At 55.2% G+C, this 24,856-nt stretch overlaps 10 protein-coding genes across 10 annotated transcripts; 5 read left to right on the top strand and 5 right to left on the bottom strand.

The window, feature by feature from the left end:
- Window positions 1-409: 409 nt before the first annotated feature.
- On the bottom strand, window positions 410-1,364 carry D7B24_008378 (uncharacterized protein; the record flags this gene model as incomplete). The annotated part of the gene is made up of 2 exons (XM_028642466.1): window positions 410-1,095; window positions 1,181-1,364. 2 exons carry the CDS (start codon window positions 1,362-1,364, stop codon window positions 410-412), a joined length of 870 nt encoding a protein of 289 aa, XP_028493751.1.
- Window positions 1,365-2,999: 1,635 nt separating this feature from the next.
- D7B24_008377 (uncharacterized protein) lies at window positions 3,000-4,032 on the top strand (the record flags this gene model as incomplete). Its single annotated transcript, XM_028642465.1, has 3 exons — window positions 3,000-3,228; window positions 3,294-3,542; window positions 3,605-4,032. 3 exons carry the CDS (start codon window positions 3,000-3,002, stop codon window positions 4,030-4,032), a joined length of 906 nt encoding a protein of 301 aa, XP_028493750.1.
- A 1,993-nt stretch (window positions 4,033-6,025) lies between these two features.
- CTS1_2 (Endochitinase 1) lies at window positions 6,026-8,038 on the top strand (the record flags this gene model as incomplete). The annotated part of the gene is made up of 2 exons (XM_028642464.1): window positions 6,026-6,930; window positions 6,985-8,038. The coding sequence occupies 2 exons, from the start codon at window positions 6,026-6,028 to the stop codon at window positions 8,036-8,038; spliced, it is 1,959 nt and encodes a 652-aa protein (XP_028493749.1).
- A 639-nt stretch (window positions 8,039-8,677) lies between these two features.
- D7B24_008375 (uncharacterized protein) lies at window positions 8,678-10,155 on the top strand (the record flags this gene model as incomplete). Its single annotated transcript, XM_028642463.1, has 6 exons — window positions 8,678-8,803; window positions 8,860-8,909; window positions 8,976-9,071; window positions 9,240-9,347; window positions 9,429-10,064; window positions 10,125-10,155. The coding sequence occupies 6 exons, from the start codon at window positions 8,678-8,680 to the stop codon at window positions 10,153-10,155; spliced, it is 1,047 nt and encodes a 348-aa protein (XP_028493748.1).
- A 462-nt stretch (window positions 10,156-10,617) lies between these two features.
- D7B24_008374 (uncharacterized protein) lies at window positions 10,618-11,999 on the bottom strand (the record flags this gene model as incomplete). The annotated part of the gene is made up of 2 exons (XM_028642462.1): window positions 10,618-11,457; window positions 11,553-11,999. 2 exons carry the CDS (start codon window positions 11,997-11,999, stop codon window positions 10,618-10,620), a joined length of 1,287 nt encoding a protein of 428 aa, XP_028493747.1.
- Window positions 12,000-12,860: 861 nt separating this feature from the next.
- Window positions 12,861-14,802, bottom strand: D7B24_008373 (uncharacterized protein; the record flags this gene model as incomplete). The annotated part of the gene is made up of 4 exons (XM_028642461.1): window positions 12,861-13,035; window positions 13,108-14,015; window positions 14,094-14,196; window positions 14,597-14,802. The coding sequence occupies 4 exons, from the start codon at window positions 14,800-14,802 to the stop codon at window positions 12,861-12,863; spliced, it is 1,392 nt and encodes a 463-aa protein (XP_028493746.1).
- A 974-nt stretch (window positions 14,803-15,776) lies between these two features.
- On the top strand, window positions 15,777-17,480 carry D7B24_008372 (uncharacterized protein; the record flags this gene model as incomplete). The annotated part of the gene is made up of 1 exon (XM_028642460.1): window positions 15,777-17,480. The coding sequence occupies one exon, from the start codon at window positions 15,777-15,779 to the stop codon at window positions 17,478-17,480; it is 1,704 nt and encodes a 567-aa protein (XP_028493745.1).
- Window positions 17,481-17,733: 253 nt separating this feature from the next.
- On the bottom strand, window positions 17,734-20,691 carry UGT-43 (UDP-Glycosyltransferase; the record flags this gene model as incomplete). Its single annotated transcript, XM_028642459.1, has 6 exons — window positions 17,734-18,502; window positions 18,555-18,905; window positions 18,977-19,340; window positions 19,401-19,558; window positions 19,639-20,344; window positions 20,397-20,691. 6 exons carry the CDS (start codon window positions 20,689-20,691, stop codon window positions 17,734-17,736), a joined length of 2,643 nt encoding a protein of 880 aa, XP_028493744.1.
- Window positions 20,692-22,083: 1,392 nt separating this feature from the next.
- Window positions 22,084-23,028, top strand: D7B24_008370 (uncharacterized protein; the record flags this gene model as incomplete). The annotated part of the gene is made up of 2 exons (XM_028642458.1): window positions 22,084-22,333; window positions 22,403-23,028. 2 exons carry the CDS (start codon window positions 22,084-22,086, stop codon window positions 23,026-23,028), a joined length of 876 nt encoding a protein of 291 aa, XP_028493743.1.
- A 129-nt stretch (window positions 23,029-23,157) lies between these two features.
- Window positions 23,158-24,430, bottom strand: D7B24_008369 (uncharacterized protein; the record flags this gene model as incomplete). The annotated part of the gene is made up of 4 exons (XM_028642457.1): window positions 23,158-24,119; window positions 24,182-24,275; window positions 24,330-24,347; window positions 24,401-24,430. 4 exons carry the CDS (start codon window positions 24,428-24,430, stop codon window positions 23,158-23,160), a joined length of 1,104 nt encoding a protein of 367 aa, XP_028493742.1.
- Window positions 24,431-24,856: the final 426 nt, after the last annotated feature.

Below are 24,856 nucleotides of genomic sequence, written 5' to 3'. Positions count from 1 at the left end.
AGTAGAGATGACTTCATTCGGGTTGGCTCTAGCTCTCTGTCACGGGTCGTATTCGTAGGGTCCGTAGGCCAGGAGCATCCACCTCCTTGACTGCAACTCGATTGAACGTACGTAGTCATTCGCCACCATCATATTCACCTCATTGGGTGTCTTGAGCCCGTGGTGGTAGCAAGGCAACTCACATCATCATGACCTTTGTATTTTCTCCCAACCGCGCGAGACTCGTCAAATGATCATCGGGGACGCACGTATTGTCTGAGGCTCGCCAGGACCTACACTTTGTTCGTATCACACTGATTGATTCATGTCTATGAAGAGGAAACTGAACCTCTTGAATCTAGGCAAGCAACGCGGATCGGGATTCAAACGAGACGTTCCAACTCGACAACTTTTTCTCCTCCCTGGTGTTTCACCTGCGACCCATCTCCATCTCCACATCATGCTGCCCATGACGGCGGCGCCCTTTCTGCTTTTGCTTCCTCTCCAGATGCCCCACGTACCACACGGCAAAGATGAGCATGCAGAGCGCCATGAGGAGCGCGTCGAACATGTACAGGAAGATCTCGTGCGAGATGAGGTAGCCTCCGTTGCCCTGCAGGTACTCGACGACGCGGAAGACGCTGCGCACGAGGATGATGGCGCTCGTGGAATAGAGGACCCAGAGGTAGCGCCGCCAGGGGACCTTGGCGGCCGACGCCCCGGTCGGCGGCTGGGTGTTCATCCTGCGGTGGAAGAGGACGGACGTGACGACGAAGAAGCCGAAGACGACGATCTGCACAAAGAGGCCCGCGATGATGATCTTCTCGCCGAGCTTGTACAGGTCGAGCGTGCCGCCGGACTGGATGCCGCCGCCGGCCGCCTGCAGGGAGAAGGCGACGACGTCGCCGGTCACGAAGATGCGCGTCACCCAGTCCACGGGCAGCAGGGAGAGGTGCTCGGCGCGGAGGGTGCGTATGAGGCGGCCGAGAATCATGTAGATGGAGGCGGCGTAGAGGGCCGGGGCCACGAGGATAGGGATCGCCTGGACGATGAAGCCGGGGATGGACAGCTTGTCAAAGTGGCCCCATATGCGACCGCAGTAGCCTATGACCTGGACTACAGAGGCACGATGGTCAGAATCGCGGCGCTTGGGCTCGACCACTGCAGAGGGGTTGCGGCGCTTGGGAGAGCGGGAACTTACGGATGCCGCCAATGACGAAAGGCGTAAAGTAGAAGGCGCGCGCCCGCGACATTCGCCATACGTGGACAGCCGTGAGGGCGGCGAAGATGGCGACGCTGACGATGGCGGCGGGTAGTGAGGGCGTGTAGCGGTAGAGCTCGAAGTCAAAGCTGTCGGCCGAAGCCGCGCCCGCGTCTAAGGACATGATGGTCCTGGTGTTCAGGTAGAAATTGCCTCTCAACAAGAGAAAAAGCTCAAGTCTTTTGGCGACTTGTCAATGGTAACCACAGAGGTTGAGAAAAGAGCGAGGACGGAAGGCAAAGCCGTGAACCCATGTTTCGCATCGAAAACGTGTGGGCGCCTGCGCGAGTATATGTCTCCAAGCAAGGCCATTTACAACGCTTATCTCCGGAAAATGCCATTTTCATGTCCCCGTTGGTCGGCAACGCCGTTGGGCGGCTTCGCCTCGTTTCGCGAGCCATGTACGAGCAGGCAAGTCAGTTGGTCGCTTCGGTCGCCCGTTCGCGGCGGCACCTTCGTACCGAATCGGCGTGTATACGAAGTACGAGCGCTGTGCGATACCCGATCTGGATTCCCAGGGTCCCGATCCACTTGACCTCGGCCGGGCCTTTCCTGATGGGGGTTGACCTGAGGAGCCGAAGTGGACCTCAAAGCCATTCTGTATTCCAGAATCTGGAATCCAGATTGTTGCTATCGTCTTGCAGTGCATTGGTTGTTTCTTCTCGTCGTATGCGTGCTCGGGCGTTGCCCCTTTCCGGCCTTGACGCCCTTGCTCCGCCTCATGACAAGATGGCCTCTACCGGGTAAGGGTCTCACTGCAGGACCGTCATGGCGGTGCATGATGAGAGAGTTGATGGGACGCGTCATGAGGAAGGCAGAATCTGATCTCGTCGGCTCTGAAGAGCCTCCCTCCATGACCTGCTCACCGAACCGTAGCTCTCCTCACTGGAACCAGGTGAGCAGGAGTACACAGCCTCGCCTGAGGTCTGCTCAATCCAGACCAGTGCTTGCACAGCGCAGTGAAAATCCCCGAACATAGCCGCTGCGGAATGCGAGGCGGTCCGAGCCAGCGCTTGGCGAGAGCGTAAAAACGCGAGATAAACTTTCGTAAACGAGCACAGCACCTAGATATGCGCCAAAGCAGACCCTGAGGCAAGATTGGGGCCTGCGTGATAACTGCAACGAGCATGGCCACACTCAAGCACGCCCGAGGAAGGGAACCCCGGCCTCGTCGCAACAGTTGGGATTTGTGCTGTGACGCGCGAGGACCAACAACAGCTTTCATTGTATAGATGAAATGTACGACGACGAGAAAGACGAGGCCTGACTTGTCGGACCTAGTCCAAGCTTTCGCATCACTTGCCTAGCATCCGATGACTTGAGGCATCCACAGGTAGTCGGCGTTATGCAAGATACGACGTGCTCTATTCGAGTTTCGAATTCTCCCTCTTTTTCTATGGGGTAGATCGGCAGGGGCACCGCGTGCTCCTCGGGAGCCAGCTACTTCTCCTTTTCTGCAAAGGGGCTCGGGTCCGAGACTTTGCAGCACCCATAAAACTACACCCCGATGCTCTCGAACCACTGACTAGCAGGTATCTTGTCCATTTCATTTTACTACAATCCTTCTTTCTCTTCAATCTCAGTCTGTCCCAGAGCCCTTCGACATCCTTCAACCGCTCATCGCCTTCAAACCTCACTTTTCGTTCATTCTTTCTGCTTTCCTTGATCATTACGAACTAGACACATAACGAATCGCCGCTCTCTTTTGTATCCTCATACCCTCATATTTCCTTTTTGCGAAACTCAGGCGTACCTCATCATGGATCTCTTTGCTCGCTTCGCAGCCAATGCCGAAGTATCTGGTGCCTCTTCGGACAACTCCACAGCTCCTGCGGAGGAGCAAATCTTCAAGCTGTACCACTACCACCCTTCAGAAGTCGGTGCTATTATATTTCTGCTGGCATTCTTGGTTACCACTCTTTGGCACTGTTGGCAGCTGGTACGCACCCGCATATGGATCATGATACCCATCATCGCCGGCGGCATATGTACGTCCCGAAAATTCCCAACGAACCCGCTTTCGGGCAGGATGCAGTCAATAACAAGTTCACAGTCGAGATGGTCGGGTACGGTGGGCGATTTGCCTCGGGCAAGGAGACCCCTGACTGGACCTTGACGCCATACATTCTCCAAGCCATCCTGTTGCTCGTTGCTCCCGCCCTTTTTGCCGCGACCATTTACATGGAGCTCGGGAGAATCGTCACCCTCATAGACGGCGAGGGTCATTCTCTTATTCCCCGCAAGTGGATGACCAAGCTGTTTGTTATCGGCGACGTGCTCTCCTTCTTCCTCCAAGGCGGAGGTCAGTCTCGAATCCTTCTATGTAGCCCCTTTCCCCTACCCTTGGTCTGACTTGATCACTAGGTGGCGGCTACCAAGCATCCGGTACCCTTGCGGCTCTGAAGACGGGCGCAAACATTATCATTGTCGGCCTCTTCGTCCAGCTCATCTTCTTCGGCATCTTCCTCGTCGTCGCCGTCAACTTCCACGTCAGAGTCCGTCGCGCCCCGACGGCCCGCTCACGCATCGGCATCCCCTGGGAAAAGCACCTCAAGATTCTCTACGCCGCCGGCATGCTCATCATGGTGCGCTCGCTGTTTCGCGCCGTCGAGTATCTTCAGGGCTTCGACGGGTACCTGCTCAGCCACGAGGTGTACCTGTACATCTTTGACGCGCTGCTGATGTTCATCACCATGGTGCTGTTCAACTTTGTCCATCCGGCGGAGATTTTGGGACAAAAGGGCAGGATTGCGAGTTTTGCGTCGGGCATCGGGCTGCAGCCTCGGTATTGAGGGGCAACACGTGACACCCAACCATGGCGAACGAGCGGAGCATTCAGCACCAGACTGGGAGGATTTGGTGATCGATGCTTACATGTAGACAGCCGGGCGATTGAACTAGGCACCAGCTTAGGGATTCTCGGAGTTATGCCATTCCGCGGCGAGGCGTGCCGCGCGGCTTTGGCGGTATTGCAAGCAATCAATCACGACTGGCCGAGACGGGGTTCTGCCAGCCTTTCCCATGCAAGGAACTGCGGCTGTTTGCATGCGGGAAGGTCTATTTAGGGATAATTCCAGTGGCGTTGTTTGCTAGGGGAATTCCTGCCAATTCCATACAACCATCCTCATCCCTCTTTGTTGGACGACTAATACTACATCTGCCGAGACCCACAAGTTGTCGCTTATGCTGGCGGTCATGGGCATGTGATAAATGATGGATTAAGGACCTTGAAATGCGACTCACGATCAAGGTTTTCGCAGAAGCGAAGATGCCCCGCCAGGCTTGTCGGGGTCCTGTGCAACGTTTAACGAGGTTGGCCTGTTTAGAGGCGGGTAGCGGGTGCAGCCCGCAGGACTGCAGATATGCTTAGAACTGCATTTCCGTGACTTGCATGCAGTCAAGCAAATCGGAGCCTAATTCAAAGATGCAGCGAAAGAACAGTCAGGGTAGATGAGGTGATGGCAAGCCCCAGCCCCTGAGTGCTATGTCGATTTTCAGGGTTGGGGTTAGGGTCGACTAAGCAAGGACGGGCCTAGTATGGGTTATTGGCCACGCCCACGCTACCTGCCACGAGGCCAGACTCGTGGCTCCATCAAAGGGTTGTCAGACGGCATGAAATCCAGAGACAGAGAGTGGCACGTTTCTTCCTACGGCCTTCCAAGTCGCGAGTTCCTCGAGGGGGTTGGTCCCGTCGCGTCTCGACCTGCCCACTCTGTCCAACCGGTAGTAGCCAGCCCTCCCTGTTGGCCCAAATTGGCTCAAGTGGCGCGATGGTCTCCTTTTCATGCCAGGGCACACGGGAACCCGAGCTAAGGAAGTAAGGTAAACCTTGATGGATACGAACCCCTGAATCAAAGCAGGAACCGAACTCAAATACCGACTTCAGGGGCTTTAACCGGGACCTCCGGGCGATTTGAAGATTGAAGAGGAGGCTGGCCCTTGCTTAGGACATGGGACATGGGTCATGGAATCAACGTACCATCATGTCGATCCGATCTGCTTTTGGAAGCGCCCTTGGACGGCGCCATGCTGCTCGACTTTTTGGCCAGCGTGAACGGCTTCTACGCCACTGTTCTCAATCAATAATCTGGGGACGCCAAGAGGGTTTGACAGCTTTCAATCGACGACGACGTCTTGGCACGCGGGATGTGTGCCGTAGCCTTCGTGACGATTGTTTGCGCTTGATGTACTCTGCGGAAAAGAGTGTGATGCTGAAGACTTGTGAACGGGTCTCGTCCTCGCTACACCGCGTATCACGCTGCTGCTACTCCATGACTTGAATTGCACTCCAACGCGAGGCGGCGGTTCGTCATCTAATCCTGCCTCGACGTCACTCTTATTGCTGATCAGCAGATTCCAACGCGAGCAGACGAATAGCATCACCCTATTAAGACCTCATTTCTTGTGAATCGACGCCAGCAAAACCTTAGAAAGACCATGCACTGAATATCGTGACGGCGCTGACTCGCCGTCTGTGCCGGAGGCCGAAGGCGACCGGGGGCCGGTACGTCTGCCCGCTTCACTGGCATTTGAACCAACTCCCTAGAAATGAGACATGGTGCCTCTGGATGACTTGGACTTGATGATAAAAGGCTTGGTGCTATCCTCAACTCAGAGCATGGCTTCTACCTTCATGATGGTCATGACAGTTTCGTCCTGTCTGAACTAGGCTATTGCACCGGACACTCATTTGTTCCCACCCCCGTCAGTCCTTCATTTCCCTTACCTTACTATCATTCACCATCTCTTACATCACTTCCTGCTTCTTAACGTTCCTTTACAACAATGAAGTTCAGCATTCTTCTTTCGGCCCTTGCCGTGACGCCGGCTCTGGCCGTGCCGACTTTCGGAAGCAGATCTCCCTCTAGTTCCAGTTACAGCTACAGCTACAGCTATGGTAGTCGCAACAACAGCCACAGCGATAGTCACAGCGACAGCAGTCACTACGGCAGCAGCAGCAGCAGTAGCAGCAATGATAACAACAGCAACGACTGTGACGACGATAGCAGCAGCAATAACAACGATCAGAGCAGCAAGAGCGGCTTGAACAACGGCTTAAACAACGGTCAAAGCAAGTACCCCACAGACACCTACATTGTGAATCCTGCTGGCAAGTCCGGCACGGGTTATGGCAGCAATTCCGACAACCAGTACAGCAACGGTTACCGAACCAACGGCTATGGGAAGGGCCGTGTCTCAAGCGACGGCAATAGGCCAAGCAGCGGGAGCGGCAACAACCCCTGGAACGGTCCCGGCAGTCTTGGTAGCAAAACTTGGAACGGTCCTGGCAACAACCCCTGGAGCAACCCTGACAAAGGCTTTGGCGGCAAAGGTCTGAGCGACAGTTCCGGCCGCACTCCCGGTAGCGGCTCAGGTAGCACTCCCGGTAGCGGCTCAGGTAGCACCCCTGGCAGCGGCTCAGGTAGCACCCCTGGCAGTGGCTCCGGCCGCACTCCTGGCAGCGGCTCCGGCAGCACTCCCGGCGGCGGGTTTGGCAACAATCCCGGCAGTGGTTCCGGAAACGGGTTTGGCAAAGGTTTCGGCGATCCGGCGAGCCAAGGTCACCGCAACGTTCTCTATGTCACCAACTGGGGTATCTACGGCGCCAACTACCAGCCGGACCAGATTCCCGCGGACAAAATTACTCACATCAACTACGCTTTTGCCAACATCCAGGACGATGGTACTGTGTGAGTTGCAGCATTGTGAGCTCTAGCGTGTTTGACATTCGCTAAACAAAACAGGTTCTCCGCCGATCCTTGGGCTGACACCCAAAAGGGCTTCCCCGGTGACAACACCACCGAGCCAGGTAACAACGCATACGGTCTTGTCAAGCAAATCTACCAAAAGAAGATTGAGAACCGCGGCCTCAAGGTTCTTCTATCCATCGGTGGCTGGACTTGGTCGCCAAAGTTTCCTCCTATCGTTGCTGACGACAAGAAACGTGCCCAATTCGTCGCCTCCGCTGTCAAGCTGATCACGGATTGGGGCATGGACGGCATCGACGTTGACTGGGAATACCCCAACACCCCGGCACTCAATAAGCAGTGTGTCATCCTTTTCCAGGAGCTTCGCCAGGCGCTCGACGAATACTCGGCCAAGCACGCCAACGGGTATCACTTCCTTCTTACCTTTGCCGCTCCCGCTGGCCCTCAGAATTATGGGGCGTTTGACTTTGCGGCCATGGACAAGAACCTCGACTACTGGTCGCTGATGGCTTATGACTTTGCTGGTAGCTGGGACAACACCACCGGCCATGCCTCCAACGTCTTCCCCAACCCTTTCAACCCTACCTCGACAAAGTTCAGCATCAACAAGGCCCTTGATGACTACATCAAGGGCGGTGTCGCCCCCGGCAAGTTCAACCTCGGCATCCCACTGTACGGCCGTGGCTTCAACAACACCGATGGTATGGGAAAGCCGTACCACGGCGTCCCCGTCGACTCGCTCGGAAACCAGGGTACCTTGACGTACAAATACCTTCCTCTGCCCGGCGCTAAGGTCGAGTTTGATCCCATCGCTCAGGGAACGTACAGCTATGACAGCAAGACGAGGCAGCTTTATTCCTTTGATGATATCAAGAGCGCCGGCGTCAAGACAGACTACCTCCAGTTCCGAGGCCTCGGAGGTGCCATGTACTGGGAGGCTTCGGGTGACAAGACGGGCGACGAGAGCATCGTGTCTTACGTCGCCAAGAAGATTGGGCTGGAGAAGTCCCAGAACTTGGTGTGGTACCCCGTGTCTCAGTATGACAACATTCGTGGGAACCTGGGCCAGACAGTTGCAAAGCAGTCGTAGAGCTATGCTGCAGGCACGGAATTTGGAAGAGCAATTCAATTCGTAGATTGACATATCGTAATTTATCATCAGAACCTATCCCGACCAGCCGTAACGTCGCGTATTCAATCATCCTTGCATGTCAAAGTCGAGATTTCTCCTCGCCGTGTGCCCCAGGATGAACACGTGTACGTGCCTTCGCTTTTCTGCCAGATCAGTTCGTATGGACCTTGTCATGGGGACCATGGTATGGTGCGAACGATACTTGCGGCTATGACTTTCTCACCATCAAAACTTCGTGTCGCATGATGCTGCCATTGGAAATTGTGAGAAGGTGCAGTGTTTGGTCTTATTCGTTCACTTGAGCTGCCCAGCTGATGTTGCCTGGAGATGGTTGACAAGTTGCCCAAGTAGTCGTTACAGAAAGCGACGATGCCTCGGGAGCGCGAATAGGTGGTGCTAGATCGACCGGGGCTACAGGGATGTTTATCCGGGTTGAAATCCCCTCATACTCAATCTTGGTGCGACGTGTGCTCATGGAAATCCCCGCTTCAGACTCCCCAGGCTTTATCTGGCTCTCAGTCCACTTTCGATCATCGAGAATCCGCTTGCCAAGCCCCGTGCCTCGTCCCCTTTCACTTATAGGAAACAACAGCGATAATGGCTTCTTCTGCTGAGGCTCTGGCTCCGGCAACGGCTGCCGCAGCTGACTCACCTGCGGCGTCGCCTCCGACCAGCTCGCCCCCTCCAGCTCAAGCCCCAGCCCAAGTTGCCAACATCCAAGTGGTATGCAGCACCGCCGCCACCAACCCGGATACTGTTTGCTTACCAGCTCTCCCCAGGATGCCGCCCACGAGCACGACGATCAGACTGATGATGGGTTCGAGGATGGGTGCGTCTCCACCTCATTTGTCGCTTGAGACTTGAATCGCTCAGTCTGACCTTTCAACCACCATAGCCTGAGCTCCACCGCCTCGGTCACAGACAGCGTCCTGGAGTATCGCAAAATCCATGGTCGAACCTTTCACAACTTCAAGTCCGACACCGAGTACTGGTGCGTCGAAACCCGTCGTAATTGCCTCCAACTGTCGCACCTAACACCAGTCATGCAGGGGTCCCAACGACGATAAGCAGAATGAGCATCTTGACATCAAGTGAGACTCTTTTGCCCCTCTCACTCAATGAATACCCCCTTGACGGTCGTGCTGACAGTTGTTTCCAGTCATGAGATGCTGCTGATGGCTATGGACAACCGGCTTCACGTTGCTCCCATTTCGGGCTCGCCGCAGAGAGTCCTCGACGTCGGTACGGGAACTGGTATCTGGGCCATGTATGATTTCCCCTACAGCGCCCTTTCGACCAGCTGGCTAGGTATTTCTAGTGTTCTGACAAGCTGATCCTGTGCTCTTAGTGACTTTGCGGACCAATATCCCAGCGCTGAGGTCATCGGAACAGACCTGTCGCCCATTCAGCCCGCGTGGGTACCCTCCAACTGCCGCTTCGAGCTCGACGACGCTCAGCTGCCCTGGACCTTCCCCGACAACCACTTTGACTACATCCACATGCGTCTCCTCATGGGTGCCATCAAAGACTGGCCCTTCCTTTACAGCGAGGTCTACCGCTGCCTGAAGCCCGGCGGCTGGTTCGAGCACATGGATTACGACCCGCACATCTACAGCGACGACGGCTCCCTGAGCCCCACCTCGGCTTGGAACGACTACGGCGGTTTTTTTATCAAGGCCGGCGAGAAGCTCGGTCGCACGTTCAACGTCATCATGGACAAGGTCAACCACGGTTGGATGAAGGACGCCGGCTTCAAGAACGTGGACGAACTGCGCCTCAAGCTGCCCATGGGCGCCTGGCCCGCCGACCCCAAGCTGAAGGAGGTCGGCAAGTACAACCTCGTCGCCACCGAGCAGGGACTCGAGGGCTTCATGCTCTACATCCTCACCAACGTTCACGAATGGGACATTGTCCAGGCTCAGACGTACATCGCCTCGGTGCGCAGCGAGCTCAAGAAGCGTTCCAACCATGCGTACTATGTGGCGTATGTCGCGCCCACCCCTCGAATGATCCTTATTTCTGTGGCAAATACTAACTGATATAGGTCTGCCTCGTATGGCCAGAAGCCCGAGTAGCGGCGTGAGTTTGATGGTCCCAGGAGCGCGCACGGTCAAATAGTTGGATTCGACGTCTTTGCTTCGTTGGTACTCATGCCACTTTTCGAAACATGATTCTCGCTAGGACGCAATGTTTAGCTCAATATTGGGAAGCCTCAGTGCTGATTCATCAATATGCTGACTTTACTGGGGCACGTAAATTCATAGCTGTTCATGTTAGCATGCCCTTGACGACGACATGCGACCTGATTCGCTTCAAGTCCAAAGTCTTGAACTCCCTGCGTGCACTTTGCGTGTATTTCACCAGTCGATGGATTTGATGACATGCTAGTATGAACACCAGGAGGCAACAAAGTGGTTCTACATGGGTGGGACACATGTGAGCTCCCCACATTACGAATCCAGTGAACTTCAGTTGCATCAATTCTAAGAGCTCCTGTATCAAGTGAGGCTTATGAACTCTAAGCGACCAGCAAAGACTCAAAGAAGTGATGGTTCATTGACGGAGCTCCGCCGCAACGTCCAGATCTGTTCGGGATCCCCCTGGAATCGACACACCTGCGAAAACCCCGTCAGGCTCCATCTCTGCTGAAGGTCATTCCGAACGACCTCTTGGTCATTAGGCGACTTCATGAAGAGGCCGAGGGTGTACACCGGCCAGTTCCCGATGAAGCACCTGCTCCAGCCTTCTGCGTGTTCGTGCCGTCGCAGGATCCGCATCGCCTTGTCCACCTGCCATGACTCACTCGGCTCCGGTAGCAGCGGCCCAGCTCCGATATGAGGTCGGCAGAGCTGCTCGAAGAGGAGCGAGATGATAATGCCAAACAGGCAGCTCGCGTCTTTGTAGTACATATCCTCCGTAGAACTTTCCTCGCAAGTCGACGATTCGGCGGTTCGAACGCAGAGAAGCAGGGCCTCGCACTCGGCCACCTCGTCCCTGATTCGGCTGAGCATCTCCGAGTCGAGAGCCAACCCGCTTCCGTACTGCTTTCGTAGCATAAAAGACAGCCTGAACAGCGATATTGGGACGCCCAGAACTGGGCTGTTGAGGCTGATCGGTTGTCCGGGGAAGATGGTGGACCGGTCCAAGAAATCCTCGGCTCTGGACCAAAACACGGCGTCGAACTTTTGTTCGGCCTCTGCCTCCTGTGTCCACAGACCTGTTGTTGCAAGGAAAATCTGGTACAAAACGCTCTCGACCGCGAGTCTGTCAAAGAGACGATGGACTGTGTTGTGGCGATCGAGGAGTCTCGTCTTGATGATGCGAATCGCTGCGTTGACGTGCATCGGTATATCGGTATATGTTCCAATGCCCATGCACTATCAAACGGGTTAGCCCTTCTTCTTGTCGGTCGTCTGTGTACAGATCATTGGCTTTTGCCAGACTGGCGACGACACGTGGAGGCTCACCTTACGCCATGTAGATACAGTAGCATAACGGACATGAGCAGCCCATTGTGAAGCTCAGGATGAGCCTCACTCTCAAGCAGACATGACATCGCTCTCGTCGCCTTGGTATAATAAGTCAGAGCGAGGCCCTGAATCTGTGTTGACGTGTCCATCAGGAAGACGTGTGAGGCAGCATAGGCCAGCACCGAGTAATACAGACAGTCTTGGGAGACCATGAGGTCTTTGATTTCGCCCAGCCAGTCTTGAGAAAAACCTGGATGACAGGTAGGTAGGAGAAGCAAGGTGAAGCATTTTTCGACAAAGTGGCGGGACAGAACAGCAGGCATCTCCCGGGATACGGTCAGGTAAGATGCGCGAGACTCGGCCAAGAGGTGCGAAATGTGAATGATGGCTTGTCCAGGCGGCGACGACTCGGTTGGTGCGGAATTGTGGTCGTCTTCAAATGGTGACATCGCTGAATGTGCTCTGTAATGAGAAGCGATGGGCTTTACCCGCTCTTCGGTGGTTACATGATGCCGAGAATTCTCGTGAGAGGCAAATCGACGATCGACCAAGTCTGCCGAGACAGGCCAGTGACATTGGCGACTGCAAGCTCTGCATTCGCTGCAGACGGGAACTTGTTCATTGCACTTCTTGCGTCGCCGGCGGCCTGTCGAAACAGTATGAAGTCAGCGATCGTTCAAGAGGCGAGGCAAATTGTACGCATGGACATACAAGTGAGGCAACCGGTCTTGGTCCGCAGCCTCGCCTTACTTCCGCCTCTCATATCGTTGGTAAATCATGCGAGGCTCGATGTGCGATGCGACGTGAGAAAGATGAGCCATGGTATACGGGGAGATTGGGGGTGGTAGGCGAATCTGGGCTAGTTGGGTGACTAGAGCTCCTGACTCGAGTGTGAGAGCGGCATGGTCCAGTTTCCCCGCTTCCCCACGATAGCTTGGCTATTTTAGTGGTATTTTATACTGCGCTAAGTTATCTCTTGTGGCGGGCCTGACTACCTGAAATAGGCAAGGTTGGTAGGTAGCAGCATCACTATAGGGAAGTCGGTGATAAGAACGAAAAGGTAGGCCTGATGCCAGACATGAAACTCGAAAAAAGACTGCAAAAGCTACAGAACTTATGCCAACAAAGACCCAGCCCTGATCACGATGACAACACTGCCCCGAGGTACTTGACAACTTTTTGAATATTCTCAGTTGCGGTCGCCTTCTTCTTACACACTTTCTGAGTACCTCCGACGAACATTATCCCTCGCCCACAGTAACTCCCCGCAACAAATCGTCATCAGACAACGAGATGTGCAGTATACGCCCCTACCATTTCGACTCTGCGGCATTGACAAGCCTGTGATACTTGCTGGCGCTGCGAATTCGTAATTTTCTACCATACTTGATCATGACGAAGAAAACCGACGAAGTGGCCATGCCGATGAAAGCAGCAGAGATAAAACAATTCTGATAACCAAGGTTCATCAACCAGGGTGTGATTCTGTATGTTTTGTCAGTTGCTTTCGGCTCTCCCTAAAACAAACTCTGCTTAGCCAAGGAAAGAGAGACTGACCCGTAGCTGACGGCAAAGGACATGGTGTTGCGGACCAAGATGATAGTCACAATCGCATCTCCGCTGATATCGTGATAGCTATCGATCAGATAGTTCACACTCAGAGTCACGCCGACCGTAGTCGCGAAGGCCAAGCAACCCATGGCAAAGATCAGACCAAACCAGTGAATGCCATGGGCAGCGCCAACACCCCAGAGTATGAGACCGCCGGGGACCACGACCACGCAAAGAGAAAATGGCCAAAGCCGATACTCGGACTCCATAATTCCGTTGTTCTGACGGGCCAGCTTGATAGTCAGCCAGTCGCTTAGTCGACCAGAGAAGATTGATCCCAGAATGACGCCCACAAAGCAGGAGATATAGCTAAGTCCTACCATGGAAGGAGGAAAGTTATACGGAGGACCAGACAGAATGATTGATGACGTGGCGTTGAGCACATTGAACCAGATGAGATACGATCCGTAGGAGAATCCGGCATAAAAGATGACAGGCCACGAGAGGTAGCTCAGAGAGCGCAACGCTCGACTCAACATGCTCTGGCCCGGAGACGGCTGCCACAGCGACATTTTCTGGACGAAAGTCTTCGGGGCAGGGAATGTTTCCCCCGTTTCAGAAGCTGTAGAAGGGCCTGCAGCAGAAGAAGCGTTCTTCTCGTCTATAAAGACGTCAGCCACCGCAATGGGCGTCTTTCTGTTGGCGCCTGTGGATTTTCTGTTGTAGTTTGTCTCTTCCATGAAGAGGAAAAGGAAGATAAAGACAAAGCCGAGGAAGATGGCAGGCCAGTAAAACACCCATTGCCATCCTTGATATTGGGCGATAAAGCCACAAATAACTGGCGCAAAATAATTGCTACCCGCGAGTGTGAAGGCATAAATGCCCATGTAAGTGCCTCGTTCGTGGGTGAAAGTCTAGCACTCGAGGTTAGAGATGTCCTACTCCCATGGCTTGTCTCGGTAGACAGATTCAGGAATGTGCAGGCGGCTTACTATGTCGGTGACGGAAATTTCTGGGAGAGCCTCGATTGGGGCGATGAAGAAACCCTGGAGGATACATTTGGCCAGCCATTGGCCGTTGCTTGTGACGTATGCACTGGAAACAATTAGATCAATTCTGCCAGGTGTTCAGCGTCCGAAGAATGTTCACCTCCAAATGCTTGTACCCTAGCCATTGTTAGCCACCAAGCAACCACGGCAAAGCGGAAGGAAGAGCAGATGACGCACAATGGCTCCAAGGATGGATATAAGGTAGACCGGTCGTTTGCCGTATCGAAGAGAAAAGGGCTGCCAAAAGAGAAGACTCCAGCCCAGGAGTAGGAACATGTACCCTGTGCCTTCGTTGAGCGTGGCAATGGACACGCCTGAGGCCTGTGACAGCGGGACAAGGACCGAATAGACGGTGGAGACTGCAATGCCACAAAACCAAGTATATCTGAATAGCACCAGCGGTCATTATGGCTTGTTGCATCCATGTATCCGGCGCGGCGACTTACAAGTTCTGACACACCACAGCAAGGAGCTTCCGACGACGGGACCAGTTCAAAGGGTCGCTGGGGTCGCTGGAAGGGACAGGGTCCAACACAATGTCACCGCCATTGGCATGGCGACTTCCGATGTTGTGATCCGTATCCACGAGGTGCACGGTGCCAGGTACGCTTTCTGTATGAGCCATGGCTTCGTGGTTCTCGTTGACAGCCATGGTGAATGATGGGCATAAAATGGATTACCAGAGGGATCTCGGAGAACCCAGAAGAGACATTGAAAAGAAACCTGTACGTCTGGCGAGGACTTCGTTGGACTCTTTAAAGTTCTTGTGATACAGGGTATGCAAAGTCCCGTCTGCTGTCTGGTGATCTGGGGCTAGGTGCCCGACTTGGGCGGTTTGGGCAAGGTGCGATGCTGATTAGCAACCCGTAGGTCAGTCACAACAAGCCTTGCCAGCCACAATCTGAAAGATTCATGGGTTGGACCAGTTGCTCGGAAGCGATTCCGGGGTCTCCAAGAGTAGATCGTATCTCCATTGATCCGAAATCAACCCTTGGACTTGGAGATATGTTTATCTCACAGGTACCGTGTCAGGTCTCGATAGTGCCTTCTTCGTCACCCGTGCGGTGGTGGCTGTCATGTGTGACCATGTTCAAGTGGGTCGCGCAATTATTCTTGATTGGCTGCAACTTATCAGCTTGGCAGCCGGACTCCCTCCCTTCGCCTTTCCTCGCGATACCTATCTATCACTCATGCAATCAAACATCCATCCACACCATCGCTTCTCCTCACCTGATGCTCAATCAAGCACTATATCAGCCCTTCCAGCGGCTGGTCCATGTCGACACGGCGATGTGGTATCCAATGAGCGGCATTTGCGCCCAGAACAAGCGTCGACAAGCAGCAATCCGCGTACTCGCTGAGCTCATGATAGCCATGCCCTGCCGTGGAATTCTGGAGTTCCGAGACAGTTGCACCTTGTGAGGGGTTGGAAGCAGCCGATTTTCCGAGGGCACCTGCACTCATGTCATCAGGCACGCTGCCACCTCCTTTTGACTTCGTCTGCTCTTGGTCCAGTATCGCACGCACCCCAACTGAGTTCCCGGCCAGCTATACACCGACTCAAGGCTGAACGACCAGCATCCGTTTGCCTCCCTGAACTGTCTTCCACATGCACATCAACCAACAATGGACTCGAAACCATTCTGTGTTCTACAAGTCAAGCCGGTTCCTCGGGGAACCGACGTCTTCGAAGCAAAGCGGGCTGGTATCCTTCAAGCCTTCAGCGAAAAGGTCCCTCATGCATACTTCCTTTCCAAGGATATCATCGACAATGCCCCAGCTGACGTTTCCAACATTCCTCTCGTCTGCGGCATCCTGTCGCCTCTAGAGCTCGCCATCACCGAGGACTACGATGCGGTTGGTCTCGCTGCAGCGATTGCTTCCCGCAAATTCACCGCCGTCAGCGTAGCTACAGCATTCTCCAAGCGGGCCATCATCGCCCACCAGCTGACTTGCTGCCTGACCCAGTGGTTCATGGCAGAAGCCATCGAGCAGGCTGCCCACCTCGACGCACATCTCAACGCCACTGGTCAGACTGTTGGTCCCCTGCACGGCGTACCCGTCAGCATCAAAGAACATATCCCCATCGCCGGGAAGCCCTCTTCCGCCGGGTGCCTCGGCAGCATCGCCGTCGACAGCGAGGACTGCCAGATGACCGCCATCCTGCGCAGCATGGGAGCTGTCTTCTACTGCAAGACCAACCAGCCACAGGCCATCATGCATTTGGAAAGCGATTCGCTGTGGGGCCGTGTCCTGAACCCCTACAACACTCGCCTGTCCGCTGGTGGCTCCACTGGCGGGGAGGCCGCGCTCATCGCCATGAAGGGCTCAGTTCTCGGTGTGGGCACCGACATAGGAGGAAGCATAAGAGGGCCTTCGGCATTCTGTGGTATCTATGGGTACAAACCGACATCATACGTGCTGCCTACAGATCGTTTTCTTGCCAATCCGTGCCCAGCAGAGCTCAACGTGTTAGCCGCTCCAGGACCGATGTGCCGAAGCCTTAGAGACATGGACCTGTTTCTTCGAGTAGTTCTCTCGACAGAACCGCACCTCACTGACCCAAAACTTGTTCCTATCCCCTGGACCGGCCTTCGGACGCAGTTGACTAAGGTCCTCAAGATCGGAATCATCGATAATGATGGTTTCGTAGAACCGCAGCCACCGGTCAAACGGGCGACGGCCTGGGCTCGAAAGCTTCTTTCCGATCCCAAGTACGCCGGCGTTATAGAGGTCAGATCGTTCAGTCCCTTCGGTGCCGCCGATGCCTGGTCCAAGATTCGGAGAACCTATTGGCCCGATGGCGGGCAAGGTGCCAGGGACGAAATAGTTTCAACGGGCGAGCCTCTCCATCCCCTTTCAGAATGGATCTGGAAAGACGCCGAGCCCCATGGGATGCTCACGGCGCAGGACGTGGCCCTCATGCGCAAAGAGAGAGATGACTTTCGCATCAAATTCGCCCGGAGCTGGGCGGAGCAGGACGTGGACGTGGTTCTGGGCCCCGCTTATGTCGGCCCAGCGTGCGCACACGACACGGCGTTTACCTGGACGTACACCTCGCTTTACAATTTTGTTGACTACCCTGGCGTCGTATTCCCAACGCCCATCATCACCCAGCGTGGGGAGAAGTATGATGCGAGCTATGTACCCTTGAGCAACGCGTGCAGGGAGGCCAGACGGCTTTGGGATGAGTCTGACTTTGAGGGCGCTCCAATCAATCTGCAGTTGGTTGCTCGCAAGTATCATGACAATCAGCTCTTTGGGGCCTTGGCCGTCGTGCAGAATATCCTAACAGATTCTCATGGTGGTCAGACCCGAGCACGTATGTAGTCAAGTAGCGCATCTCTGTCTCTTTTTAGAATGCATGACTCAATAAGAAGGAAGCACTTGATGCCTACCGCTTCTCACCCGCCTGTGTGTCGACGATCCTACGTGACTCAGGGTGCAGACTTGGTTCCGTATGCGACACCACCTAACGAGACAGCTCAAGTAACATGACAAGTTTGACGTCTAGTACCAGAGCTGATCCTATCAGCGCCGGGTTCTTTCGTGCACCATTTCCGGAGAGCCACGCCCTTGCCGTTCACCACCGCCTGAACGCCGCCGCGACCTCCGCGGCCAGGCCCTGCTCTCCCCTCGTCTGCAGCAGCCATTTCCCCTCCTCATGCCTCGCCTTCGCAATCGCCTTCTTCGTGCCCCCGCGCGTTGCCGATCGAATACTCTTGGCGATGCCGGCGCTCGGATACGCAAATAACCCAAACATGCCGGCGCCGCTCTTGGTCGTCAGTCCCACGATGCCCTTGCCCACGCCCTTGACGGCACCCAAGGCACCCTCGTTTTTCGCGCCTTTGTACGGTTGCACGACGAGATCGCTGAGCCCGTCCGCGAAGCCCCACGCAAACGTCTTGCCCGCGACCGCCGCCCCGGAGACGAAGCCCGTGACCTGGCCGTTGTCGCGCGGCTTGTCTCCGTAGTGGCCCGGCACGGCCCTCAATCCCTCCGTCAGGGCGAGCGGGATGTCGACCACCATGCCCTTCAGCGCCGTGGGTGCGATGCCGCCAATGCTCTTCGCCGAGGCGCCGACCATCTTGCCCGCGAGGGAGGGGGACTTTGTCGCCGACGCGCTGCGGTCCGTTGCTGCCGACTTGACGCTGGCCGTGTCGCTTGCGGCTGCGAGTCTCTTGCGCTCCTGTTCCTTGCGGTACTGGTGCGCCTTGTATTCGTCCACCGGCTTGGTGACCATGCCCGTGATCGAACCAGTCATGTCGACGGCGGTGCCCATGACGGCCGAGGCGCCGCCGCTGATTGGATCCCATCTTGTCACGTCGAGGTGCAGGGTGTTGGACTCGTATCTGCGGGCCCCGTGTCAGTTTGATGCAAATAAAGCGGGCGAGACTGACGTACGGTTTAAGATGCTTGACGTTCATGGAAGAGTCGGAGAGCATCATTTCCGCCGCCAACTTGGAAAGCTTCAGAGGTCTCTTGGTCTTCGTGTAAGACCAGACGGCTGGCTCGGTCGGTATCAGGTCGCATCGGATCTTTTCAAGGGGTAGCTGCTGGTGGAACGACCGAGCAGCCGCTTGCACGCCAACTTCCGCTTGCATTTGCGTGGCGATAGATTCCGCAGCGGCCGCTGCTTGGCTCGAGAGACAGAACCGGATGGCTTCCGCGAGATTGGTGGCCGTCAAGGACTTGTGGTGAATGGGCAACGGGCCTGCGCCTGCTTTCGCAACCATCTGACCCCAAAACGGTTGGCTATGGGTCCAGACTGTCAGCTGGGAAATTCGAATGCCGTTGAATAATGTCTCGAGAGAAGGCCAACTCACTCTCCAAAGAAAGGCACAATAGTAGTGGGCTTGCCATTCTTCAATCCGCAGGCTGTGGTGCCGGCACCACCATGATGGACCACAGCAGCTACGTGCTGAAAGAGCCACTCATGCGGACAGTCTCCTATCCAGTATATGTTCTCGTTTTCGGAGCCTGCCAGATCAGCCCATCCCTTGGAGATGATAGCACGAGCGCCTGTCGATTCGACAGCCTCTAAAATGATTCTTGTGATCTTGTCAGGATCATCAAGAACAATGCTGCCGAATCCAATGTACACCGGCGGTGGACCAGCATTGAGGAAGCGCGCGAGGTCATCCGGCGGTGTGTAGGCAGGTGCGTCTCGGAAAAAGAATCCGCATACATCTAACAGTCTCGTCAGCTTTCCACCCAACAAGTGCTAGAATCTGCGATGGGTGGCTGTACCAATGTGGGGAGGCCAATCAATTGGCTTTGGTACGAGGGCGGGAGACCAGCAGTATGTGTAGGGGATTTTGAGGCGTTCAGTCAATAGCGGACCGTCGAACATGGCGACCTCTTCCAGGTCTATGCTTTTCCGCCACTTGTTGATGACGTCCCCGAGGCTGTTGAATGATCAGCACCGTCTCAACAGAGGAAGAAGGACTAAATGAAAGGAAGACGAATTTGAAGGGAGTATGCTCACCCTTGCCAGGTCATCCACTCGACCACAGAATAGGAAACGTAGTTGGCGACGCCGGGTTTGACATCCACGTTCTTCAGATTGACCAGCGGATGGGGAAAGGCCGTGGTACTGCTCCAAGGCATGGTGAACATGATGTGCACCGGTATCCCGAGGGCCTGCGCGCAGTGCACATGCGCAAAGCTAGGCGGGTTAGCAATGATGGCGTCTGCGACAAACGGGTCGCCCGTCAACCGGTCAGCTTTGATGCAGGACTCCCAAGACTTTTCCAGCATCTCCTCCACCATGTATCGCTTTTTCTGGATCTCCCCTGCGGCGAGGCTCTCCATACTCGGGATGAGACCGGGGTTTTTGACCATGTAGGCCATGAGCTCGGCAGGGTCGCCACCGATAGGATAAAACTCGATGCCAGCTTTCCGCACAAAGTCCTCAAAGACGTCATGGGTCGCGAGGCGCACGCGGTGGCCGTAGCGTTGTAGTTCCGAACCCAACGCGACGAAAGGCTGCACGTCGCCGCGGCTGCCGACTACGTGGATGACGATGTTGAGCTTGGTCGCCCAGGCTGAGGAAGTTTGCAGGTTGATCGTCTCATTCGGCACATTGACGCTTTCTCGCCGTTCCTTTTCTTCTTTGTTGATTGTCTTTTCGGCAAGAACCGAGAGACTATGCACCCATTTCGAGTTGAAATCGATCTCGACACGGGCATCGCCTGCTCATAATCAGTCAACACATCGACAGACAATTCGAGCGGTATAACGTACTTCCAACATTGCCTTGGGCAGCAGCCGGGAAGTCGTTCTCTTGTGAGTTTAGATGTGGTGTACGGAGGTCATGATCGGCAGGTAGCACATCGGCACTGGCAGTCACTGGGTAGTTGATGGAGTAGTGATAATCCTGTTGTGTTGCGTAAGGAGGGGCGCTGTCGCTGTGAATTGACGAAGAAGAAGAAGGTTGATTGTGACGAGCAAATTCATTGGGCGGTGGCGCTTCATCGTCCCAGGTGTGGTGAACATCGTGGTGGCGTCTCTCCGCACTCTGGTCCTTCTCGTTGCCCATAGGTACGGTCTCTTGGTCTTGCCGACGTATCTTGGTTGGTACAGGTGTGGAAACGCGTCTTTCGCTTGTCTCAGAAGAGTCGACTTGAGGATTGGGATTCTTATGTCTCGAGCAAAACCCAAGCAAGGTTGACAGGTCCAGCTGCCATGGGTTCGAGGTTAAAAAGGAAACGCATGATTGTCATGGCCTCGGATGTCGCCGAGGCCTTTGCAACCTGAAGCGGTTAAGCTTAGTGAAACTGCCGAGTCATCTCCATTTAGTCACTGCTTGCGACGCGTTCAAAAGCGCCAGGGCTGAAAGTCTACCAAGGTAGATAGGTAGCTAGGTAGCTAGGGAGATGAAGGTGGACAAGCTGGCAAGTGGACGGGTGGGTGGATGTTTCTATGCGGTGGTGAGACCCTCCACGACGGCCCCACATTGGTGCTTCGCCTCGCCGATCGTCTTGGGCCTGAGTAGCCAGCCGTCCCGCTTCGTACTTCGTACAAGGCTCGTATTTCGTTTATTCCCCTGACTCGCCATCGATTGCGCTTCGTTCTTCGTTCTTCGTTCTTCGTTCCTCCCTGACACGCACAACCAGCCGCAGCAAGGCATCTCACAATCGCGGAACCTACTAGGTACCGTATACTGTCAGAGACACAGTAGTCGGCAACCCCTTTTACCACCATGATTAGAGCTCATGAGCACTGCCCACGTTGACTCCACACGGCCAAGCTCTAGAAATCTTTTCGGGACTCTCGAGCATGCACAAACCTCCTGGTGTTATCAGGACGCGAAGAGCGCAGACTCCGCTTTGCGGGCGCCGTCCTGTTTAAGATCGTTGATCTGGCTGCCTGACTATCCGTTACGGCTCTCTCGCAATGGCTCGTCGTACTCATCAGACACCCGAATTTCTTTTCCAAGAGGTCCGAAACCGAGGCCATGTCCGAAGCCATCGAGTCCTGCAGCTCTGATGCTGGATCCTGCCTGGCTTCACCCAACTCACAGCCGTACGCATCTCCCGTCAGCCAGAAGTCTAAGGCTCCGAAGCCTGCCTTGCGTCGCCGTGAGAAACATACCAAATCAAGGCGTGGCTGCAAGACTTGCAAGAAGCGCAAGGTCAAAGTAGGTGCCTTCTTGCGCGGCATGGCCAGCTCCATAGCGAAGCTCACCAAATCGCAGTGTGACGAGTCTAGGCCCATATGTACACGCTGTGAGCGCATGGGAGTCTCATGCTTGTATCTTCCCGAGATAGGACGCACCCGACGTCAGCATGGCCAGCCTGGTCAGCATACGCAGCCGCCTGCGACCATACTTCGCTCGCAGCCCGACGACAACCAACATCTCGACATGCCTTCTCTTGAGCTCCTGTGCTCCTATACAGAGTACACAAGCTCAACTCTGCCATCAGCATCGATGCTTCGAGGGTTTTGGAAGACGACGGTACCACGGCTCGCATTGAAGCATGACTACCTCATGCACGCCCTGTTTGCCCTCACTGCGCTTCATAAGGCACAGTTTCGATTCGAGGAAAGGGAACACTACCTGTCTATAGCGATGCGACATCATCACCGCGCGTCCAAGTCAGCCAGGATACTTCTCGATAATATCACGCCCGAGAACGGCAACGCCTTGTTTCTATTCTCCATTTTCACCTGCATTGTTGGTATGTGTCAAGCCACAGCCCGCACTGCATCCAGTCGTGTTTTAGAGGATGAACCCTGACATTCGGCAGTGCTGAATCTCCCCGAGCCGCCGTCAGAAGCCGACTCGTCGGAGAACCCATGTTTCTTCCACCAGTGGTACTGGACAATGCACGGAATCCGCTCCATTACAGACTTTTTGGGCTCCGCCATCCAGCAAGGCTACCTCGCACCCCTCACGACGTATTTTGGGGCCCGCTGGTCCCTGCAAGATTCTGGTGTTCTCCTCGCCACAACGCTCCCCACGGTGTCGATCGTTGACATGTTAGACGAGCTTCAACAACGCCTCAACGACACCGTCCTAGACCCTGAAGAATTGGGCTCCTACACTTCATTCCTCGACCGCCTACGGGAGGCTGCTGAAACAATGTCGTCGTGGCAGGAGTTTGACGTTTTTGTGTGGCTATTCCGATCCCTCGACGAATTCGCGCTGCTGCTGCAACTGCCGACGCAAGAGACAATGGTTCTGTGGGCACATGTGGCCGTTGTTGTCAAGGCCTTTGAGGGGCAGTGGTGGCTGAAGGGTTGGGCGGATAACATCATGTCTCTTGTCTATCAGCGACTGGACTGGGAGCACACAACATGGGTGTACAGGGCCGCGGTAGAGATGAACTGGATCATACCTGAAGAGGAGACCATTGATCCGCAGTTTTTGTAACATCACAAGTGATCGGTGGAACGCACTGCCGGCCCCAAATTTGTAAAGTAGAAACCGTTCATCCTGTACTACAATAGCCAGGAGCGTGCCATTCCATGGTAGAGATCCTAGTCCAGGCCTCATGTAGCTCTAACCCTCGTGAGCGCTCTTGAGAGCTGCCTCATTCCCGCGAACCTTCTTGACGTCCCGCTCTGGCACGCTATCAAGGGGGCGATCCAGCCCAAGGCGGTGCGCCGTGCTATATGACTCTATGCCGTTCTGTCCCTCTGCCTCGGTGACGAGCTCCTTGCGGCGCGTATCGACAAGAAGCCGAATGAGATCTGGTCGCATGTAGTGCCCCGCAAAGTCGGCCAGCACTTTCGTCAGGTGCGTCTCGTTGAGGTCAATATCCACAAATAGCAGCCCGTCAAAGTCCTTCTCCGGCTTGACCACCAGGCTACCATCAGGCCTGTAAATGCGCGCGTGCCCGTTGTACACCGAAGGGTCCGTCTCGGGCTCGACGCCCTCGGGCGTGTTCACCTTCAATCCCTCGACCGACAGCCGCTGAAAGGGCGCGAGCACCCACGCGCCCGTCTCAATGGCGTACGCCGGCGTGACGAGGTCCGAGGCCGGGTCCGCGTAGTTTGTCGCCGGGTCGGGCGCGACCTGCCTCTCCTTACCCGGGTACACGGGCCACGCGGCGACGTGGACCTGCTCGCCCATGCTGACGTTGAGGGCCTTGAGGAACGGATTCATGTTCTCCCAGCAGTTGAGCTGGCCGACACGGCCAATCTCCGTCTCAACGACGGACATGAACGTGTCGCCGGCGCCGTCGCCGTAGACGAGCTTCTCCACGTGCGTCGGCTTGATCTTGCGCCGGTGGTTCACAATGTCGCCCGTCGGCGTGATGAGCACCTGCGCCAGGTACAGCGTCGCGTGGTCGAGCTCGGAGAAGCCCATGGAGACGAAGACCTGGTTGTCGCGGGCGGCGCGGCGGATGCGGCGCATCTCCTCCGAGTCGACGCGGAGCGAGTTCTCGCGGTACTTCTTGAGCATGGGCAGGCTCTGGAGGTAGGTCACCTTCCACATCCAATAGGGGTAGCCGGGGATCCCTACAGCGTGTCAGAAATCGACTCGAGACTCTGCGAGTGTGTACGAAGCTAGGGGTACTAACAGACTTCGGGGAAGGCGACAAGCTTGCACCCTGCCTGGCCGGCCTCGTTGATAAAGTTGATCGTCTTCTGCACGCCAGCCTCGAGGTCGAACCACTATCGAGTGTCAGCAAAGCTACCTTTCTACCTTCGTCAGTGATGTGCCCTTACCCTGGGCTCGGAGGTGACCTCGTTGAGCTATTAGCTGGGTTTCTCAAGTGTTAACAAGGAATGCTTCTTACAGCGGCGGCCTTGTATTTAGTGATAGGCATCTTTGCAGTGGTGCTTTCGCATAGAGTGAATAAGATAGTTCAAGAAGAGGCTGGCGATCAAGGTTCAGGTTTGCTGATGACTATATGGGGGAATTCAGGAAACCCCCCTTGCGTATTTATACTTGAGCACTTGCAGTGACCAAGCCTTTCGCGCAGCACTCAAATGACATCGTCTCCGGATGCTGCCAGAGTTTCGAACCTTTGCACCAGAGCCATCGAACCCCGAGCAAGAACAAATTTCATAGCCCGATCCAAGACGCAATCTGCAGTGGCACCCAGACCCCCAGACACGTATGGCAAGAGTTGCAAGAGACCAGTATCGGCCGACAACCTCCACATGCTATGCGGACGTCTGCACTCGGCCGGACGCCGATATCAACGGTAATTCGGGGAGCAGTCACTGACGGGTGTCATTGCTACCCTCGG

Source organism: Verticillium nonalfalfae (genome assembly GCF_003724135.2).
Source record: "Verticillium nonalfalfae strain VnAa140/NRRL 66861 chromosome Unknown scaffold_74, whole genome shotgun sequence".
Taxonomy (NCBI): Eukaryota; Fungi; Ascomycota; class Sordariomycetes; order Glomerellales; family Plectosphaerellaceae; genus Verticillium; species Verticillium nonalfalfae.
Note: the sequence above shows the minus strand (reverse complement) of the source record. Positions and strands in the feature narration are given on the sequence as shown.